Source organism: Arachis hypogaea, chromosome 10 (genome assembly GCF_003086295.3).
Source record: "Arachis hypogaea cultivar Tifrunner chromosome 10, arahy.Tifrunner.gnm2.J5K5, whole genome shotgun sequence".
NCBI lineage: Eukaryota > Viridiplantae > Streptophyta > Magnoliopsida > Fabales > Fabaceae > Arachis > Arachis hypogaea.
The window spans coordinates 103,261,623-103,283,234 of record NC_092045.1 but is presented as its reverse complement, the minus strand read 5'-3'; the positions used below and the strand labels follow the sequence as shown (position 1 = coordinate 103,283,234).

The 21,612-nt window shown below is 34.2% G+C and overlaps 1 protein-coding gene and 1 long non-coding RNA gene across 2 annotated transcripts; both read right to left on the bottom strand.

Moving 5' to 3' along the window:
• Positions 1-2,579: 2,579 nt before the first annotated feature.
• Positions 2,580-7,665, bottom strand: LOC112716211 (ethylene receptor). The gene is made up of 6 exons (XM_025768073.3): positions 6,393-7,665; positions 5,027-5,395; positions 4,644-4,910; positions 4,424-4,551; positions 4,128-4,325; positions 2,580-3,571 (listed from the first exon to the last, which is right to left on the bottom strand). Exons 1-6 carry the CDS (start codon positions 7,311-7,313, stop codon positions 3,217-3,219), a joined length of 2,238 nt encoding a protein of 745 aa, XP_025623858.1. The 5' UTR covers positions 7,314-7,665; the 3' UTR covers positions 2,580-3,216.
• Positions 7,666-19,125: 11,460 nt separating this feature from the next.
• LOC140175522 (uncharacterized) lies at positions 19,126-21,612 on the bottom strand. The gene is made up of 3 exons (XR_011866350.1): positions 20,916-21,612; positions 20,009-20,809; positions 19,126-19,738 (listed from the first exon to the last, which is right to left on the bottom strand). It is a non-coding gene; the product is annotated as an uncharacterized lncRNA (long non-coding RNA).

The following is a 21,612-nucleotide window of genomic DNA, read 5'->3' as shown; positions in this document are numbered from 1 at the left end:
TTGATTAATGTCTCCTACCAGTCAGAAGCACTTATTTCAGAGTCACAAGAGAGAAGTTAAAGTAAAAAACCTCACAGTTCTGACAGGTCAGAGAGTCTAAGCAAGTCAAGAGAAAAGTAAAAGCCAAGAAAGGAGTTCAATTGTCACCATTGTGACAAGTCGGAGCATATCAAGAGGTATTGTAAGTTCTTGAAAAGAGAACAATCAAGGAAAAAAAATAAAGACAAAAGTAAAGATAATGATAAAGAAACTGCTGCTATTGCTTATAAAGATATTTTTATCATCTATGATGAAAATTATGTTAATCTTTTCTGTGATGATTCCACTTGGATTAATAATTCTGGTGTCTCATGTCATGTCACTTCGAGACGTGAATTTTTAACTTCTTATACTGCTAAAAATTTTGGCAAGATCAAATTGAGAGATAAAGAAGTGTGTGATATCATTGGTATGGGTGATGTGTGACTTGAAATCAACATGGGATACAAGTTGCAGTTGAATAATGTTAGGCATGTGCTAGATGTGCGGTTTAATCTGATTTCAATGAAGGCATTGAATCAAGAGAGATATTGCACTTCTTTTGTTAGTGAAAAATACAAGATCACCAAAGGGGCTCTCATTGTTGCTAAAAAAGACAATAGTCTTACTACTCTCTACCAATTACAAGTAAAGTTGTGCAAAGAAAACGTGAATGTAGTTAGTGATTCCTCTTTTGATTTGTGGCATAGCGTCTTTGGTCACTTGAGCAAGAAAGGACTAAGCGTCTTAGTCAAGAAACACTCGCTTCTCATAATACAACTTTAAATATTTGTCCTTATTGTTTTGTTGGAAACCATGTTAGAGTATTATTTCATAGTTTTGGATCTCATAGGAGATCACATGTTCTAGATTTAGTTCACACTGATATTTGCATTATGGATGCTAAGACACTAGGTGGTGCATCATACTTTGTTGTTTTTATTGATGATTATTCTCGGAAAGTGTGGACTTTTGTTTTGAAATCTAAAGATCAGGTGCTCAGTATCTTCAAACACTTTCATGCAAGTATTGAATAAAAAACCAGAAGAAAATTGAAATGTGTTCGAGCAGATAATGATGGTGAATACAAAGGCTCATTTGAAGAGTATTGTAAAAGACATAAGATCACGTTTGAAAAGACGGTTCCTAAGAATCCTCAACATAATGAAGTTACAGAGGGAATGAATTGCACTATCAATGATGGAGTCAGGTATATACTCTCTCATACAAAGTTACCGAAATCCTCTTGGAGTGAAGCGATGAGGACTGCAGTAGATTTGATCAACCTTTCTCTTTCAGTTCCACTAAATGGTAATGCTCTAGAGAAAGTTTGGAGAGAAATATATGTCTCCTATAATCACTTGCGAGTGTTTAGCTAAAAGGCTTTTATTCACATTTCAAGATATGAAAAGTTAAAACTTGATGAAAAGTCCAAACAGTGTATCTTTATAGGTTATGGTCATAAAGACTTTGGTCACAGATTATAAGATTTGGTGAGCAAGAAAACAATTAGAAGTCGAGATGTGACTTTTTTTTAAGACCAAACTATTAAATATCTTGAGAAGACAGATAAACCAACTTCTATTGATGATAAATCTGGTCTTTCCAAACGTATTTATGTAATATGCAAATGGAATTATTAAAATTGAACTGATAATACCCATACCTTCATAACAAGTTTGGTATCGATGTGACAACTTTATTACATGGATAAACTACCATATATATCCACGAAAATTTTGGATATTAACAAATCTCTCTCTCTCTCTCTCTCTCTCTCTCTCTCTCTCTCTCTCTCTCTCTCTCTCTAACGTCAATCTATTTTTGTCACTGCCGCCAATTTCAACTACCCACAGCATAGCCTCCCCCAACCTCAACCACCGTAGTCTAGCCATCACCTCAACATTGATTGCGATGCCATCACCATCACTTTCTAAGTCCCACAATTTTATTTTTCCACCATCACTAATATTTTTTGCCTCTTCATCCCCAACTACAGTTGTATAACCCCACTATCACCAGGCACCAGCAAGTGCCTGTGCAAACTTCAACCCTCTGCCAACTCATCTTTTTTTTTTTTCAATCACAACACGAAAAAAAGCCCAAACTCCTAAATCCACCCATAACCGAAACAATTTCAAAGAAAATAAAAAGTTTTACCAATAATTTCGAAGCCAAAGTGGGTTCGATTCCTCACTGCAGTCACATCCGTCCAAGGTGGTTCAAGTTCTCTCTCCCATCACACTGTCCAGATGGATTCCTTTCTCTTTTGCCAAATGCCGCTAAAATTAGCAAAGTGAATTGGAGTTCGCTACGGTAGGGGGCTAATTTCGGACTAATTTAAGAGAGATAGTAGTAGTGGTAGAGAGAAGGATAATTTTAAATTTTGTTAGTTTTTTGAGATTTAGATAGTTTTGTTGTACGGACCTAGTCTTTTATAAGTACAACTTCAATTTCGTTATTTCATCGATACATTTGTCAATGAGTATAAATGATGGTTTATTCTTATTGAATCAACATCTGAAATAGATAGAAAGTGTAATGATATATAAAGACTAGAATTTAATAAATAATTGTAAATTATGTGTCTAAAAATTTGATTCATTTTGAGATACAAATAACATTTTCCTTGATATGTAAGGGCTCCCATTGCTAATTGTATCTATAGATCAAATTATAAACTCACATAAAGTTGAAAAAGACAAACAAATAATAATTAAAAAACACTATACTGTTGTGAACAATCTCTGTATGGACAAAAACATTAATCTTCGAATGCCAACCTAAGTGGAAAATATTTTGGGTTAGAAACAACCAATTAGATGTAAGGCACCATTTAGAACTTCGGTCCAAAAGCCTTGGAAGGCATAAAGGTGCAGAAAATAGAAACATACATGGGGCACTGGTTTATTGGTGGATTTGTCCCTCCGGGTTCAAGACTTTGCAGTAGGAGCCAAGGAACCCGCCCACGGTGTATGTGAGTGTGTGTATGTCTGTATATATATGAATCTGGGTTCAGAAAAATTGGATTTGACTATGCAACTCAACCATTCCTCTTTTTTTTTTCTTTCAACCCTATCAGATAAATACCAAGTCAATAGCCTTCGTTGCTTCGTAAGTATATATTTCTCCAAATTCAATGGCTATGTACACTAGGAAAAAGATTGCAAATTATGAAGCCATTGTTTTGGATTTGGCTTAAATAGCTTCAAACAGAACTCGGTGCTCAAGGAGTTCAGACAAAACACCCCTCATTTTGTCAACAGAAACAGGTTTCAGTATAAGGCCATCCATACCGACCCTCATACAGTTCTCTTTTGTCACCCTGTTTGTGTTCCCAGTAAGAGCAACTATTAATGGCCTATCTTGGCGTTTCTTAAACTTCTCCTGTATACGTATCGCTAGTTCATATCCGTCTAACCCTGTACACACATCCATGAAGACCACTCTGTGTTCTGGCGAAATGATGCGCAGACACTCTTCACTTGAGCCTGCAGTTGTAACATCGCATCCTAAATGAAGTAGTAGTCCCTTTGTTACTGACCTGTTAACCCTGCAACACAAAATTTTACCATCAGTTACAATATGGACTTTCAAACAAGGCACTGAAATTCAATTCCTTATTTTTGGATCCACTCTTCCTACACAAAAACACCACGTCTGAAACCTTGATGTTTAGTCTTATTTTCTGGATTAGAGACGAGAAATGTTTTCACTAATAATCACTAAAAAAGAGATCCATTGCTTTCTTTTGTTCTTGTGTAGTCATGTTCAAACTTTTGTGCTTCATTAGTCCACCAAGTCCTTTTTTTTAAAAAAAAGAAAAAGAAAAAGAAAAAACAATATATATAATTTCTTTACCAAGTTTGGAAAGAGAAAACAAAGACAAGACAAGAAGCACTTTCAAAACTATGAATGAAACAGAGAAGAACAAATAGCATTGAAGTTTGGGTAGGATTTACCAAGAAGTTGGAGGTTAAGCAATCAACTAAGAGTTTAGTTTTTCTATGAAACTCTAATAGTTTTTACCGTTTTATTCAAATAATTGATAAGTGGCAAAGCAACAAATACCAGAACTGAAGATGCAAAAATGAAGCTATGCTACTGACCCATTATCATCCATGACAAGAACCTTGAGGCCTCCAAAGTTTGTAGATACATGATTTCCAGGAACTTTAGGAGCAAACGCCAATTTAGATTCATTTGGTCGGTCAGGGATTCCAAGCTTCACAATAAAAGTGACTGTACATCCTTTACCAATACCTTCACTTTCAATCCAAATATGCCCTTCCATGAGATTTACAAACCTGCTCACAAAGTTAAAAAGTAAATGAGTGAAATCACAAACAAGAAGAATTCAAGTGAGAACCTAGTTCCAATTTTGCAAGAAATAAGAAAACAGTACCTCCTACAAATGGCAAGGCCAAGTCCACTTCCAGCAGGACCTTTAGTCTGTACTGCTTGGCTTTGTGCAAACTTGGTGAATAACTTTGGAATATCTTGTGGGTTAATTCCTGATCCTGAATCATTTACCTATAATGTAGGGAAAAATTAGTCAAAGTCAAATAACAAAGCATGCAATGCTCCTACAAGGAATAATGCCGATTAAGCTTTAGGCAACAAACCTGTACACGCAAATAAAAGTGACTGTCACTTGGCACTGGAAGAAACTCAGGAATTCTAGCATCCTTGAAGGATTCAGGCTTTGCAACAATAGCAGTGATGGAAATGCTGCCCTCTTTTGAGAACTTCACAGCATTACCAACAACATTAAGAATAGTTTGCATTAGACGTTTTTCATCGCCAACGGCATATACTGGCAAATCAGAAGCTAGATGTAAAGTGAGAGACAATCTTTTGACAGATGCAACGGGCTTAATCAAGTTAAGGACCTGCAATCAAAATAATATGGATCTTACAGCATTTGGATTTTGAAGAAACTCCAGATAATAAATTAAATTATGGGCTAAAAGACTTGTATCATTATAATTGACAATGAAAATTATACCTCTCTAAAAACAGAATGAAGGCTAAATGTTGTTGTTTCAAGTTGAAGACTACCATCTTCAAGCCGTGAAAGATCCAAAACATCATTGATGAGAGTAGCCAACAAATTGCTGCTTTTCAATATTGTCTCTACCATCAGACGTTGCTCAGCCGTCAACTCTGTTTCCTGTAACAAAGAAGAGAGTGCAATAATCGCATGCATGGGAGTTCTCATCTCATGGTTCATAACTGCCAAAAAGTCATTGCGAGCATGGATGGCAGTTTCTGCTTCTCTTCTTGCTAGATCAAGTGCAACATTCTGCTCTATCAGCAGATTCCTTGCCCTCATTGATTCTTCTAAGATTGCAGCATGTGAAAGAGCAACAGCTACCTAGTGTGGAAAGACAATTGTGATTACTTATTGTACATGGATGGTAGTAATTTTTCTCACAAATTAGGTTTCATCACTTGGATCAATCAATAAGATTAGGTAATTATAGTAAATAATTCATATCAAAGGTAGAAAATGAGCAAAATTAGTATACCAATTTATTATGGAACAATGCACATAAATTTAGAAAACAATCGTAACTTGCGATGTATATTAAGGATATTACTCTTTCCTTTCTACAGTGTATTTCATATAAGGCACATGAAGTAAGAAAACAAGTTAATAACACTTTGATTTTTGGGCAAAAGTACTATTGAAAGACTATATTGTACGTTGTGTTTGTTGATTAAGAAGTTAATTATTTTGTAGCAAACTTAAAGTATACCAGACTTTAGCTAGAACTGATGCTTGTGACTAATATGTTGTTCCATGTGATTTGTACAGTATCAGGAATAATAGGAACACTAAATTGGAAATAATCAAAATCATGGCCCTAAATATGATTATTAGGAAATAGTTTAAATAATCTCTATTAATCTATTAATCTGCTATTTATGTGTATTTAGGCTGCCTTTGAAACAAAAGATTAGGGAGGGACAGGACATTGAGACAGCAACACCAAATATAGACACACTAAAACGGTGTATTTAGTCTCAACATGTCTTTGTCTCCGTCTCAACCAAACATATTTTGAGTCTATAGATACTAACCAAACGTAAACTTAGTCTGGGGTATCTATACCTAAGCACCTAAAAACCTAAATGCACTTTGTGCCTCACATAATTGCATCAATTGTATGATCCATCCGACCATCCCTCCTCCTCTTCCCCACACAAACTTAAGAATGACATCAAGAGCAAATAATATCACAAAATATGAAATCACCAAAACATAGAAACTCAATGCAAAAAGTAACAATCGTAAATGACAAACATATCCAACACCATCAAAGTGTAGCCTGTTAATCTTCAAAAAGCAAAAAGGGAAAGTAGCTCACCTGATCAGCAACTACCTCAACCAACTCTAGCTCATGTACATGCCATTGTCTAGCACTGTCCGATGGAAGCATCAACACCATCAAAGCATAGCTTCTCGTGGAAACCTCCGGCCAATCATATATTTGGAAATTAGACAGATTCAGTAAAGGTACCCTAACAGCAACCACTTCTCCTGGCAAGTATTTCCCCGTATGAGGCCTTAACCTCGCAACCGGGCAATTCGGCGAAATCTTCACCGCCCGGTTGCTACTAAACACTTGATTAATCACAGGCAGATGAATTGGCACGGTATAACCAACTGGATTCTGCTGCCGCAACGTATAAGCCAATTGAAGCTCCAACCCTGTTCGTGTTGGCATCCATAAAGCACACTCCTCAAGCGCCAAAGTTCTTCCCAACTCTATAAGCGTAGTCTTCAAGATTGTGTGTCTATCCAAAGTGCTTCTAATTTCATGAGTTAACATCCTAACATGCCTACCAGTTTCCTCCTGAGTACGAATCAATCCCATTTCTCTATCAAGTTCTGCAGCCTTGTTCTTCAAAAATAGCTCTCTGGTCTTAACGCTAAGTAAATCAGGAATAATATGTACAAGCATAAGCGCAGTAGCGCAAGAAACAACGGCAGTTAGAACCTTAGCGGCGGTCATTACCATAGCGACGGTTCTCGTGTGAACAGTGAAGGTCCAGAGGTTAATAAGATGCGTGGCTCCGCATAGAACAATGAAGGCACCGAACTGCACAAGAACCCATCTGTACGGAAAAACCGCTGATTTCTTAACGAAGTAGATGAGTTCGAGAGGGATTGAGAAATACGCAAGCGCGATGAAGAAATCTGAGATGTATTGGTATTTGACCAGTAATTCATCCGCAGGCCATTGCGGCTCTATACAGTTGCAAGATTCCGTAGCTTTGAACCACATCTTCGGAGCTGATTCTTCTTGTTTTTCACATAATCATGGATGATGATGAATTGAGTTGAATTGAATGGAATCGAGTAGGGTTTTGGTAAAGTAGGCCCAGGGAAGGAGAAGACTCAGAAGAGAGAAAATGAAGAGAAAAGAAAGAGGAGGCATCAAGTTACATAAGTTGAAGAAATTATATTTGATTATTTAATATTAATAATAATTAATAATGAATAATTTGATAGCGTATGGTAGTGGGTATGGCGGTCAAGTTCAATGAATTCGTTGAGTTGAGTTGAGTTGAGTTGAGCTGGCTAAGGTGTTACCGCTAATGATGGAGACATATATATCTCTGGAAGTCCAAATGGTCAGGCTTTCTCATGCGCTTTCTGTTTATTTATCTTAATTAAATTTTTGTTATTTTGGGTTAATTTTGAGATATACTAACAAAATATAAACGAAAACAAAAATCTCTAATTATTGTTTTTAAGACATCTCAAATTTTTTTACCCGAAATATTTTTTTTTCTTGCACGAAAAACAGAGATTTGTTGTAAAATAAATAAAAGATATAAAATAGAGATGTATAAATAGAAGACTTTATTATTAATATAATTAGCTCAATAATTATTATATATATATATAATAATATTATATGTTGTATTGTGTATATATATACAAAGATAAGAAAAAGTATTAAAAATAAAGAGAGAGAGATTTGCATTTGATACTATCTCAATATAATAAAGATGGTTAATATTGCTATTAATATTATATATAAAGAGTAATAGAAAATAGAATTTAAAATACTTATAAAATAAAAGAAGAGAAAGAATTGTAATAGTAATATAAGGAGAAGGGTATTTGATTGCAACATAAAAAGATGATTGATTTATTTGTATAGAAAGGAAGGAAGAATCTGTTGTTATTGTTGTGTGTCCATATCATGCACTGAGGATGTCTATTTATACATGCAAGGAGGCTATAATTTTCAACTATCATTAAATATAAGGACATTGATAATGTAGCCATTCAGCATGGAAAATATGATCTGTTTATGGTCATCCATTTTTATCCTTATCGCAACACTCCCCCTTGGATGACCATTAAGGATTATTGTCTCATTAAAACCTTACTAAAGGAAAACCCTGTGGGAAAAACCTCAGTGAAGGAAAAAGAGTACGATATCCTTTGTGATGGGGACTGTCTCATTAAAAACCTTGTCAAGAAAAACCCAATGGGAAAAAACCTGACCAAGGAAAAAAGAGTACAGTCTCCCCCTCTTGCCGACATCATTTAATGTCTCGAAATCGGCGCATCCCAATCTCATGTACCAATCTTTCAAAGGAGGATTTCGGGAGTGACTTTGTGAATAAATCTGCCAGATTGTCACTTGAACGGATCTGTTGGACATCAATTGTCCCTTGATTTTGAAGATCATGAGTGAAGAAGAATTTGGGAGAAATGTGCTTTGTTCTATCGCCTTTAATGTATCTGCCTTTAAGTTGAGCAATGCATGCTGTATTATCTTCAAACAGGACAGTTGGAGCTATCTTATGATCAATCAGTCCACATGATGACATAATATATTGAATCAGACTCCTTAGCCAAAAACACTCGCGACTAGCTTCATGAATCGCTAGTATTTCAGCATGATTAGAGGATGTTGCAGCAATTGTCTGTTTCGTGGACCTCCAAGATATAGCTGTACCACCATATGTAAACAGATATCCTGTTTGAGATCTCCCTTTATGTAGATCAGACAAGTAGCCAGCATATGCATAGCCAACTAGTTGTGACTTGGATCCATAGGGGTAAAACAATCCCATATCAACCGTTCCATGAAGATATCGAAAAATTTGTTTGATTCCACTCCAATGTCTTTTGGTTGGAGAGGAACTATACCTTGCTAGTAAATTCACCGCGAATGATATGTCAGGTCGCGTATTATTAGCAAGATACATTAGTGCTCCAATGGCACTAAGATATGGTACTTTAGGACCAAGGATATCTTCATTTTCTTCTTTAGGACGGAATTGATCCTTTTTCACATCCAAAGATCTTACAATCATTGGGGTACTTAATGGATGTGACTTATCCATATAAAATCTCTTCAAGATCTTTTCTGTGTATGTTGTTTGATGAATAAAGATCCCGTCTTTTATATGCTCGATCTGCAGGCCGAGACAAAATTTAGTCTTTCCAAGATCTTTCATCTCAAACTCTTCTTTTAGAGTTTTTTATAATTGTTGGAATCTCTTCAGGAGTCCCAATGATATTTAAATCATCAACGTACACAGCAATTATAACGAATCCAGATGCAGATTTCTTTATGAAAACACATGGGCAGATATCATCATTCTTGAATCCGTTTTTGGCCAGATACTCAGTAAGACGATTATACCACATTCGTCCAGATTGCTTTAGACCATATAAAGATCTTTGCAATTTGACTGAGTATAACCCTTGCGAATATTCATTGGATGGTTTAGATATCTTTAATCCTTCAGGGACTTTCATATAGATATCTCGATCTAATGAGCCGTATAAATAGGTTGTTACCACATCCATTAAATGCATATGCAGTTTATGATATGCAGATAAGCTGACCAAATAACGCAAAGTTATCGCATCCACTACAGGGGAATACGTTTCTTCATAATCTATATCGGGCCTTTGTGAAAAACCTTGTGCCACAAGTCGGGCTTTGTAGCGCACGACTTCATTTTTCTCATTTCGTTTTCTCACAAATACCCATTTATATCCAACAGGTTTTACATCTTCAGGTGTACGGACTATAGGTCCAAAGACTTCACGTTTTGCAAGTGAGTCTAATTCAGCCTTCATGGCTGCTTCCCATTTTGGCCAATCATTTCTTTGTCGACATTCTTCGACTGATCTTGGCTCAAGATCCTTACTTTCATGCATGATATCTACTGCCACATTATATGCAAATATTTCATTGACAATTGTCTTATTCCGGTCCCATTTCTTTCCTGTAAAGACATAATTTATCGAGATCTCGTCATTTTCACAATTTTCAGGTACCTGAACGTCTTCTGGCGTTATATCAGAATTTTGGACAACTGCCGGTGTCTTTACTATGTCTTTTTCAACAGGAATCGTATTTACCTCTTTTCTCTTTCGAGGATTTTTATCTTTGGAACCAACAGGCCTGCCACGCTTCTGGCGTGTATTTGCTTCCGTGGCTATTTGTCCTACTGGGACATCAATTCGAATTGGGGCATTTTCCGCCCTGCCACGCTTCTGGCGTGAATTTGCTTCAGTGGCTACTTGTCCTACTGGGACGTCAATTCGAATTGAGGCATTTTCCGCTGGTATATAAGATTTGGTTATCCTCTTTGTATCAGAAAATGCATCAGGCAATTCATTTGCTATTCTTTGCAAATGTATAATCTTTTGAACTTCTAGTTCACATTGCCCTGATCGAGGATCCAAATGCATCAACGATGATGCATTCCAATTAAGTTCCTTTTCAGGAAGCTTATTCTCTCCCCCTAATGTTGGAAATTTTGATTCATCAAATGACAATCCGCAAACCGGGCTTTAAACACATCACCAGTTTGTATCTCAAGATACCTCACTATAGAGGGAGAATCATATCCAACATATATCCCCAATTTTCTTTGGGGTCCCATTTTGGTGCGATTAGGTGGTGCAATGGGAACATATATCACACACCCAAATATTCTTAAATGGGAAACATTTGGCTGCTGGCCAAAAGCTAATTGTATAGGAGAGAATTGATGATAACTCGTTGGGCTCAAACGAATAAGTGCTGCGGCATGTAAAATAGCATGCCCCCAAACCGAGGTTGGGAGATTTGTTCTCATAAGCAAGGGTCTAGCAATTAATTGGAGGCGCTTAATAAGTGATTCTGCTAACCCATTTTGTGTGTGAACATAAGCTACTGGATGTTCAACACTTATTCCATTAGCCATACAATAAGCATCAAAAGCTTGGGAAGTAAATTCACCAGCATTATCAAGACGAATTGCTTTAATTGGATTTTCTGAAAATTGTGCTTTTAATCGAATAATTTGAGCCAGTAATCTCGCAAACGCCAGGTTGCGAGAAGATAATAAGCACACATGTGACCATCTCGAAGATGCGTCTATGAGGACCATAAAATATCTAAAAGATCCACATGGTGGATGAATAGGTCCACATATATCACCTTGAATCCTTTCTAGGAATTCAGGGGACTCAAATCCAATCTTTACTGGTGATGGCTTTAAAATTAGCTTTCCCTGAGAACATGCAGCACAACAAAATTCACTAGTTTTAAGAATCTTCTGGTTCTTTAGTGAATGTCCATGAGAGTTTTCAATAATTCTCCTCATCATGGTTGTTCCCGGATGACCCAAACGGTCGTGCCAAATTATGAATTCATTTGGGCTAGTAAACTTCTGGTTTACAGTGGCATGTGATTCAATTGCACTAATTTTGGTATAATACAACCCAGATGAAAGAGAGGGTAATTTTTCTAATATAACTTTCTTATTTGAATCATGAGTTGTGATACATAAATACTCATGATTTCCCTCATTCATCGTCTCAACATGATATCCATTTCGGCGAATATCTTTGAAACTCAACAAGTTCCTCAGAGACTTGGTAGATAATAGTGCATTATTTATTATAAATTTTGTTCCTCCAGGAAACAAAATTACAGCTCTTCCGGAGCCTTCAATCACATTGCCTGAGCCAATAATAGTATTAACATATTCCTCTTTTGGCACAAGATGGGTAAAATATATATCACTTTTGAGAATAGTGTGCGAACTTGCACTATCCGCAAGGCATACATCTTCATTACATATCCTTGCCATTTTCTTCAAAAACAAATAATAAAATGAGTAATATGCACAGTTAAATTGAATACTTGATCAGAATTATTTTTCTAAGAAACACTGTACATAAAATAATGTCATATACTAAAATTTTATTTTAAAATTTGACACATTTAATAATTTCAAAATTCATATTAATATTTCATTATTTATGTACATCACATTTGAGACTTAAATACATAAATAAAACTTAACAATAAGTTCTTTACATTATTTATTTACATATATACTTCACAATCCCACATATTAAACTATTCCATCATTGATCAAATGACCAATATTTCCTTCAGGGTCCTCAAAGAAATCAGATACATCATAATGAGTGGTGGAGTTCTCAGCATCATTTGAAACAAAATTTGTTTCCTTTCCTTTGTCGTTCTTTTTCAAAGATGCCTGGTAAAGATCGACTAGGTGCCTTGGGGTACGACAGGTACGTGACCAATGGCCCTTTCCACCACAGCGGAAACACTTCTCCTCCGTCGATTTATTCTGCCCGATATTCTTTTCTTTATCCCACTTCTGGTGAGATTCTCTCTTTTGAACATAATTCTTTTTCCTTCCATAATTTTTCTTGTTATTAAAAGCTTGCCATTTACCTCTTCTGGGGTAATGATTTGCCGCATTTACTTCAGGAAATGGGGCGGCGCCAGCTGGGCGCGCTTCATGATTTTTCAATAATGACTCATTGTTGCGTTCGGCAACAAGAAGGCAAGAAATTAACTCAGAATATTTTTTAAACCCTTTCTCTCGATACTGCTGCTGCAGGAGCACATTCGAGGCATGGAAGGTTGAGAAAGTTTTCTCCAACATATCATGATCAGTTATTTTTTCCCCACACAATTTCATTCGTGAGGTGATTCGAAACATTGCAGAATTATATTCATTTATAGATTTAAAATCTTGTAAACGCAAATGCGTCCATTCATACCGGGCTTGAGGAAGTATCACCGTTTTCTGATGATTGTACCTTTCTTCAAGGTCTTTCCAAAGATCTGCAGGATCTTTTAATGTGAGATATTCATTTTTCAATCCTTCGTCAAGATGACGACGGAGAAAAATCATGGCTTTAGCTTTATCCTTCTGGGATGCATTATTTTCAATCTTAATGGTATCTCCAAGATCCATTGAATCAAGATGGATTTCAGCATCTAATATCCATGATAAATAATTGTTTCCAGATATATCAAGAGCATTGAATTCAAGATGAGAGAGCTTCGACATAATGAAAATATTACCTGAGTCTTCCTAAAGATTTGATCAGAGTCTCGTGCTGATAACGTGTTGTAAAATAAATAAAAGATATAAAATAGAGATGTATAAATAGAAGACTTTATTATTAATATAATTAGCTCAATAATTATTATATATATATAATAATATTATATGTTGTATTGTGTATATATATACAAAGATAAGAAAAAGTATTAAAAATAAAGAGAGAGAGAGATTTGCATTTGATACTATCTCAATATAATAAAGATGGTTAATATTGCTATTAATATTATATGTAAAGAGTAATAGAAAATAGAATTTAAAATACTTATAAAATAAAAGAAGAGAAAGAATTGTAATAGTAATATAAGGAGAAGGGTATTTGATTGCAACATAAAAAGATGATTGATTTATTTGTATAAAAAGGAAGGAAGAATCTGTTGTTATTGTTGTGTGTCCATATCGTGCACTGAGGATGTCTATTTATACATGCAAGGAGGCTATAATTTTCAACTATCATTAAATATAAGGACATTGATAATGTAGCCATTCAGCATGGAAAATATGATCTGTTCATGGTCATCCATTTTTATCCTTATCGCAACAAGATTATATGATCTCTAAAAAATGAGAATTTTTTTATACTATTTTATTTATCAATATACTAATTATTAGGATTATCTATATAGCTACATATTTAAATATTGTATCACATCTTAAATACAATAGGTACAATTTGAAAATAGCTACAGTTTTCAAAATAAAAGATTAAAAATTCAATCTGAACGCATTTCGATTGCATCCGATAATTAATTTGCGTATTTGAAAAACAAGTCATATCTCGGATAAAAATTTAATCGAATTAAATTAAATTATTAATTTAAATTATATTTATCTAAATTTTAAATTATTTGAATAAAATTAGATTAAATAAAAAAATAAAAATCAAACTAATATGTTTTTCAAATTGTAATAAATTATTTTATTTTGTGTACATAATTTTACATGTATTTAGACCATCTCCAATAGAAAACTCATCACAATCCTTATTTATAACCCATCTGTTATAAAAAATAATTTTACATCAGGTTTTGCGTCATAAACAGTAAATAGGAAATCAAAGCATATCTCTCTTCTTCATTAGGAGGAACTAACTTTAGCCCTGTCGTGGTCCCACTTAATTAATTAATTAAAATATTTAAAATTAATATAATTATTTTTTAATAATATTATTTAAATTTATAAATTTAAAAATAATTCACTATTAACAGATATTAATATTAAAAAATTCATATGTAACAATAATACAATATATAATTCGAGATTATACTAATTTGTAAAATTACTTAATACAAAGAAAAATATAATTAAGCTCTATAGTTGACGACAAGTATTGTGAAATTGCCATATGTGTTCAATCAAATCTTTTTTCAATTGTTTATGCTGCTGCCTATTTCGAAGTTGGGCATTTCTTTGGAGAAATTGATGGTACGATGCAAAATCTTCCTCTCCCAACTAAGGTTGTGATAAGCCATTTTCGACATCGTCATACTCTAAGCCTTGGCAAAATTTCCTGCATAAGTGTCTCTTTCATCCTCAACAATCATATTATGTAATATAATACAAGCTCTCATTATGTTGGCAAACTTCTTCTTTTACCAAAAGCTAGCTGGACCACGTATAATTGCAAAGCGTGCTTGCAACATTCCGAATGCTCGCTCCACACCTTCTCTTTGTCCTTCTTGATATTGTGCAAATAACTTGCGTTTCTTCCCTTGTGGCTTTGAGATTGATTTGACAAATGTGGCCTATTCAGGATAAATATCATCTGCTAAATAGTATCACATAGTATAATTATTACTATTAATTGTATAATTTACCTCTAGAGCACAGTCATTTAGAATATCATCGAACACTGGAGAACGATCTAACACGTTGATATCGTTATTTGAACCTGAAACTTCAAAGAACGCATGACATATCCAAAGGTCTGAAGATGCTACAACCTCAAGTACTATGGTTGCAACCCCACGATAACCACTCATGTACATACCTTTCCACGCCTTTGGACAATTTTTCCATTGCCAATGTATGCAGTCAATGCTACCCAACATGCCAGGAAAGCCATGACCCTCCCCCATTTGTAGTAGGCGTTAGTACATTATTTGGATTTGGTTTTCGCAAGTATCCATCCTCGAACACCGAAATGACACCTTCAACAAATTTTTCCAAGCATTCAATTATAGTGCTCTCGCCTATGCGTACATAATCATCAACAGTATCAGCTGCTACGCCATATGCTAACATCCGTATCACAGGCGGTGCATTTTTGGAGTGATGACAAGCTTCTTCTTCCAGTTGCATCAACCATCTGTTGGAAATACGAATAGACGTTTGAGAGAGCGTCTACTATCCAAAGGAACACATGTCTTCTCATTCGAAATCTCTGTCGAAAAATGTCAGCATTATACACCGGTTCATCTGCAAAGTAATCTTGGAAAAGGCGATCATGTCCTGCTTCTCGATCTCTGTTGATCCATGTACGAGGAGTTGAGATAGAGCTTCTATCGATATCTTCTTCTTCTGAATCTTTGAATAAACACTCATCGATCCAATTATCTATGAGTGTGTTATCTTGCCGTCTTCTTTTGCCATACAAAACCTCATTAAACATATCATCAAAATTTCTAGCCATATCTTGAAATGTAATTTTTAGTACTCTTTCGAGGTGAGAAACAAGAGTTGAAATGGAGTTGCAGAGTCATTGATAGTTGATATTTATAAGTATGTTTGTAACAAGTACCTACTTCTCAAGACTAATTTTACAACGACTACTTAACAGATAGTTTTGCAACAGCTACTTAACGGCTAGTTTTGCAACGGTCACTTTCATGAACAATAACGGCACAATAATATTGACTAATTTGAAAAGTTACATCAGAAATGAATAAAACAGACTACATCACATACCAGTAATACGCAATTAAAATAAGAACATACTACGTAACTCTACGAATACAAAGAACTATTAAGTAAACCACTTAGCAATTATTTTCTCACATGCAATCTCATGAAGAACTCGTCGTTTTTCACTCATTGTAGACATGTCAACATTAAGTATTTGCATATCCATTTTCCTTTCCCTTTCCTTAGCCATCCTTTCCATTTCCCTTTCTTTCGCATTTATCTCCATTTCTTTAATATACCTCTGAGTTTGTAATTCTTGTTCTTTCATTGCCGCTTGATTTTGTAATTCTTGTTCTTTCATTGCTGTTTGAATTTGTAACTCCTTCTCCTTCATTGCCATAATCTTTGCTTTATGTTCTCTCTCCTCTTCTCTTTCTTTTTCCATATCCATTAGTTCCTTTTCTCTAATATTCTTAATATCTTCCATGAGAGATAGTTTTTTAACAACCGTGATTTCTTTTCGCTAAGATCTTCAGACATTTGTGTTTTTCCTTTACTTTTTCGCTTGCTTTTCTTTGATCCTTGTGGGCGAACGGGAGAGTCCACACCGGGTTCGTCAACCAACGGTATTTCTGCGTTTGACGAGGATGAGTATGCTCCAGTTGCACTAACCTTGGTTCTCTTTGAGCCTCCACTCTGTATAGGTAGTTGGCTTCTCCACTTTTGCTCCAAACGAAGCATATTCTAATGCCTTTTAAAAGTGAATTTCTGACCATAATGTGTGGAATAAAGTTTATAGGCCAACTCCTTTATATCATCAGCATTCGAACCACTTCTTATGTTTCGACTAGCTTGATCGTAACAACCAGCAAATTGTGCAACTGCTTTGTTGATCTTATACCATCGTTTTTTACATGCAACTACCCCCATTTTTATGTTGGAGTTGAATTCCACACAATAACTGTGAATTCGACTCCAAAATGTTTCACCCTTTTGGTCGGTACCAACTATAGGGTCGGTTGAAATATTCAACCATGCACTGATTAACATCTTATCATCTTCCCGTTGCCAGTGTTGAATACTATCTTGCCTATGATTTTCAATGTCATCTTCATTGAGGTCGATAGCATCTAATTCACGAGGGTTGACAAAATCTGAATATTGTGAATTTGGACTACATTGTATCAGAGTCTGAGGGGATGGGTTAGAAGAGCCACCAACACCAGATGAGCTATGTCTCGATGCACTGAATTGAGTTGAAAACGGCAAGGATGTTAGAGCAATATTTCCAATAGAAGGATTAAATATGGATGAAAATGGAAAATGTGGTGTTTGTGAATTTTGATTTTGTGGTTGGAACATAGGAAATTAATTATTATAAGGAGCCTGAAAATTAAAATAAGGAAGATTTTTTATATTTGGATTTTGAAATGTATTTGGTAGTGTGAAGTTTTGATTTTTGAGAGTTTGAGATTTGAGATTGTTGGGTATTTGAAGTTTGAGAAAAGTTTTGTAAGTAATTGAAAAAAGAGTTGAGTTGATTTGGATCCATTTTTTCGAACAAAAAAAGTAGCAGTAGAACTTTGATTTCGTGAAATTTGAAAGAAGATGAAGAAGAGTAGAAGAAAATGTGAGAATAGAAATGTATGTAAGTAGTATATATAAAATAACAAAATATTAATTTATTAATAATAACGGTAACATAGTAATGGCTAGTTTTGCAACGGCTAGTTTTGTAATGTAGTTAGTATTTCCAATTTTATACATAAAAATATACTCACCAAAAACATTATTTTATAATATGTGAAAAGTTAAAATTATTTTTTATATATAAACAAATTTAATTAATTTAATATAATAACATAATTAATATTCAATATTAATTTAATTATTTATATTAATTATAATTTAAATAATTAACATAAATTATTAATTAAATAGAATTATAATTAATTATTATTATTATTAATAAATCAAATATAATTTAATTATTTAATATAATTTTTTAAATAATTATACTAAATAATTAAATCATATTTAATTTATAAATAATTATAATATTTAATTATATACGTAAAATAAAATATATGTATAGTTAACATATTATGCAATGCTAGTTATTATATTAATAAAATATTTTTTTAATTTATTTGCCACATGTTAGAATATCATATGATTAAAATGAAAAGAAACCAAATTCCTCTAAGCAGGGCTTTGCTTGCTTTGAAAATTGTGATGGAACTCATCTTTATTTTGCTCTAACGGTTAGTCTTCACTTTTTGTCAGACAAATAGTAAATGGGACCTTCATTTATTTATCATTGGACATGTTCTTAGGATGTTGTACTCGAAAATAACACAACACAAATATCAGATACAGTGTATTTGATATCTAAATAAGAAGAAAAGCTATATGTTTTTCTAAACAAATTAAGTAAAATATAAATAAATACATAAATAAAATTCAATAAGACACAAATATTGTATATTTTATTGTAAGTACAATTCAGCGATAAAGTCATCCAAAACAAAAAACTCACATATATGTAAAATTAAAGTTCAAAATATATGAAACATACCATGAGAAGAGAGAGCACCAATGATGCTAGTTACCTTAAATGTCGTGGGCATGACGCAATCCTGCTCTACGTTCTTTAAGATTGTTCGTACATTCGAAGTGTATAAACAAACAGTGTCAATAATGACCAACAAAGATATTTATTCAATCAAGATCTCCAATCTTAATTAGAGAATAACTTCAATATAAGCACTCCTACTTATAATGAGACTTTTTAGCCCATTACTTTCATTACTACTTATAACGCAGCTTTCAGAAACATGAATGAACTCGTCTTTAATGAAAGAAGTTTACAAAGTTCTGAGTTCTCCTATTACATCAGAAATTTAGCTCAAACTATAATAGTATTCTAAACATGACCGAACCAAGCAACAAAGCTCTTACCTCTTTAAAAGAGTAGCAAATTAGTTGGAATCATTCTCTGAAAGGTTGGCTCAAATTCAATACCGATGGGTTACTCAATTCTTCGAACTCGTCTGGTACTTGCAGAGGCCTCATCCGCATGCAAATAGAAGATTTATGGTAGGGTTCCTGATGAATATTGGAACCACTACAATCATTATGGCAAAAATGTGGGGACTCTACGTGGGTTTGAAATTGGCTACTGAGCTCGGCATCCAGAGATTGCAGGTTGAAACTGACTCCTCTTACGCCATCTAGCATATCCACGGTGCTTCCTCACAGACTCATTCATCTTCTTTCCTGATTCAAGCGATAAAAATCTTTCTCGTTGGTCTAGAAACCTTTAAAGTCCACCATGTCTTCAAGGAATCAAACTTCGCCGTTGACGCCCTTGCTAAATCCGCCCATTCAGCCTTGGCAGGACTGTAATGTTTAAACGAAGCTCCTCCTTACTTTCGTCTCCATCTAGAAACTAATAAAAGGGGAGTAAAAGTTTTCATATTAATCCGTGTTTAAGTGTTTTTGTTTTTTGAGTATTTGGCCCCATTTTTTATGTGAGAGAGAGAGATCAAAGAATTATATAATTGCAAGTTTTAGAAGTACGTGTTGCACTAATTGTCACTAAAAACTTTCGCTAAAATGAGTTATCATAAGGAATAAAGTATTAGTGATTTCCTTCGAAATATAAAAACTAAATTTAGAAAATAAAGAAAGTAAGAAAAAACAAAGTTGTAATACTTACCTAAGGCTCATCGGAAGCATCAAGATTACGTTGATCTTCTGATTTTTCAATCTCCGAGCCTTTGATATTTTTTCAAATTGAAATCCATTGGGTAGCACTTGCTCAACACCTTCCTCTCTCCCATCTTCTCTCTTCTTTTTCTTCTTCTTCTGATTGGCTTTTAATCACTAAGACAATTACAAACGATTCATAGTTGAAATTAATAATTAATTTAAAGAAAAAAAGAAGGAAGAACAGAATTCTCAGTTATTTGCATTACACTCGCTATTGGAATGGCTAGGGTTTATAGGAATACGTCTAAAAATAATTAAAGGAAAATGATCTTACGAGAATAAGAGAGAAAAGCAAGTGAAAAAGAGAGCAATAGTGAGTTCATAGCATTTGAGAGCCATTTAGGAATGGACACGAACAATAGCTTTTTTTAAGATAAGAATTATTCATTGATAAGAGAATAGTATTACCCATAATAGGACTATAATAAAAAAGAAAAGGAGAAATTTCAAATAAGAAAGAAAATAAAATGAACGGTTCACAAAAGAGAAAGGAATTAAAAGATAAAAAACGTGCAGATATTTGATAAAGTTATTGTTCTTAGACAACGCTACAGCTAAATGCAGAGATTGATGGGAGACTCAGCAACAAACGTAGGAGAGCATTGATTATGCTAAAACATTTCCTGGTTGTGACTCTTCAAAATGCTCCTGCATCCAATCGTGAGAAGCTAGAGCTTGTAATCCTTGAAAAGCTGTTGTGCAAATCTCTCCCTTACCAATCGCTATCATTGGCAAAAAATTATAGGCTCTGCAGAAGAAGAATATCATCAATAGAGGTTCTTTTCCAAACTTCAGCAGCCACTCTACAGCTAATTAAATAGTGAGAAACTGATTCCTCTATTTTTTGTATGCACCTTGGACAAATCCGAGTAGTGGTTAAAACCTCCAATGAAGAACATAATGAACCGAAAGCTTCTCATGCAAGACCTTCAATGTGAAAATCTTCACTTTTGGGAGGATTGGAGATTTCCAAAGCTCAAACTACAGATCACTTTCGACAAAATAATCAGGACAACTTTAAATAACTTAAAAACTAAGATTTTGATGGAATTAATTTTTTGCTAAAAAATTTATAAACAACTATAAAATGAGATATTGCAATTAATATAGATTTGTGAAATTTATAGTAAATAGGTAGAATATTGTTGACATAAGATTCAACACATTCATTTTTTCTAATTCAACCTCAAGCACAAAAAAAAGAGTTGATCTAGATCTTCTTAATTAAAATTATCGCACTATAATGCAATTAGGAATCTCTTCTTCTCATCAATCAATCAATCAGAGGAGAAAAAATATTTATTGTAATATTATTTAGGTATTGCTACATCTTCACATACGATTTTTTTTAATATTGGACCAATATTGGTGAATTTGCTGGAAATGGGTCATTTAATGCGTAATCCGATTTTATGGAAAACAAAAATGAAAGGGTCGAAATCGCCGGGTCTAATCATCAAACCCAAATGAAGGGAGGCGAACTGCAAAGGTTTCCAAAAAACCCAAGTGTAGCATTGGAGATAGAGACCTAATTTCAGGAGTAGTTTTGGA

Excerpts from the sequence above, each read along its gene's own strand:
- LOC112716211 (XM_025768073.3), bottom strand. The coding sequence starts at position 7,313 with ATGTGGTTCAAAGCTACGGAATCTTGCAACTGTATAGAGCCGCAATGG. Across the intron at positions 5,396-6,392 it reads TTGAGGTAGTTGCTGATCAG|GTAGCTGTTGCTCTTTCACA; the intron begins GTGAGCTACTTT and ends TTTCCACACTAG. Across the intron at positions 4,911-5,026 it reads TTCATTCTGTTTTTAGAGAG|GTCCTTAACTTGATTAAGCC; the intron begins GTATAATTTTCA and ends TTTTGATTGCAG.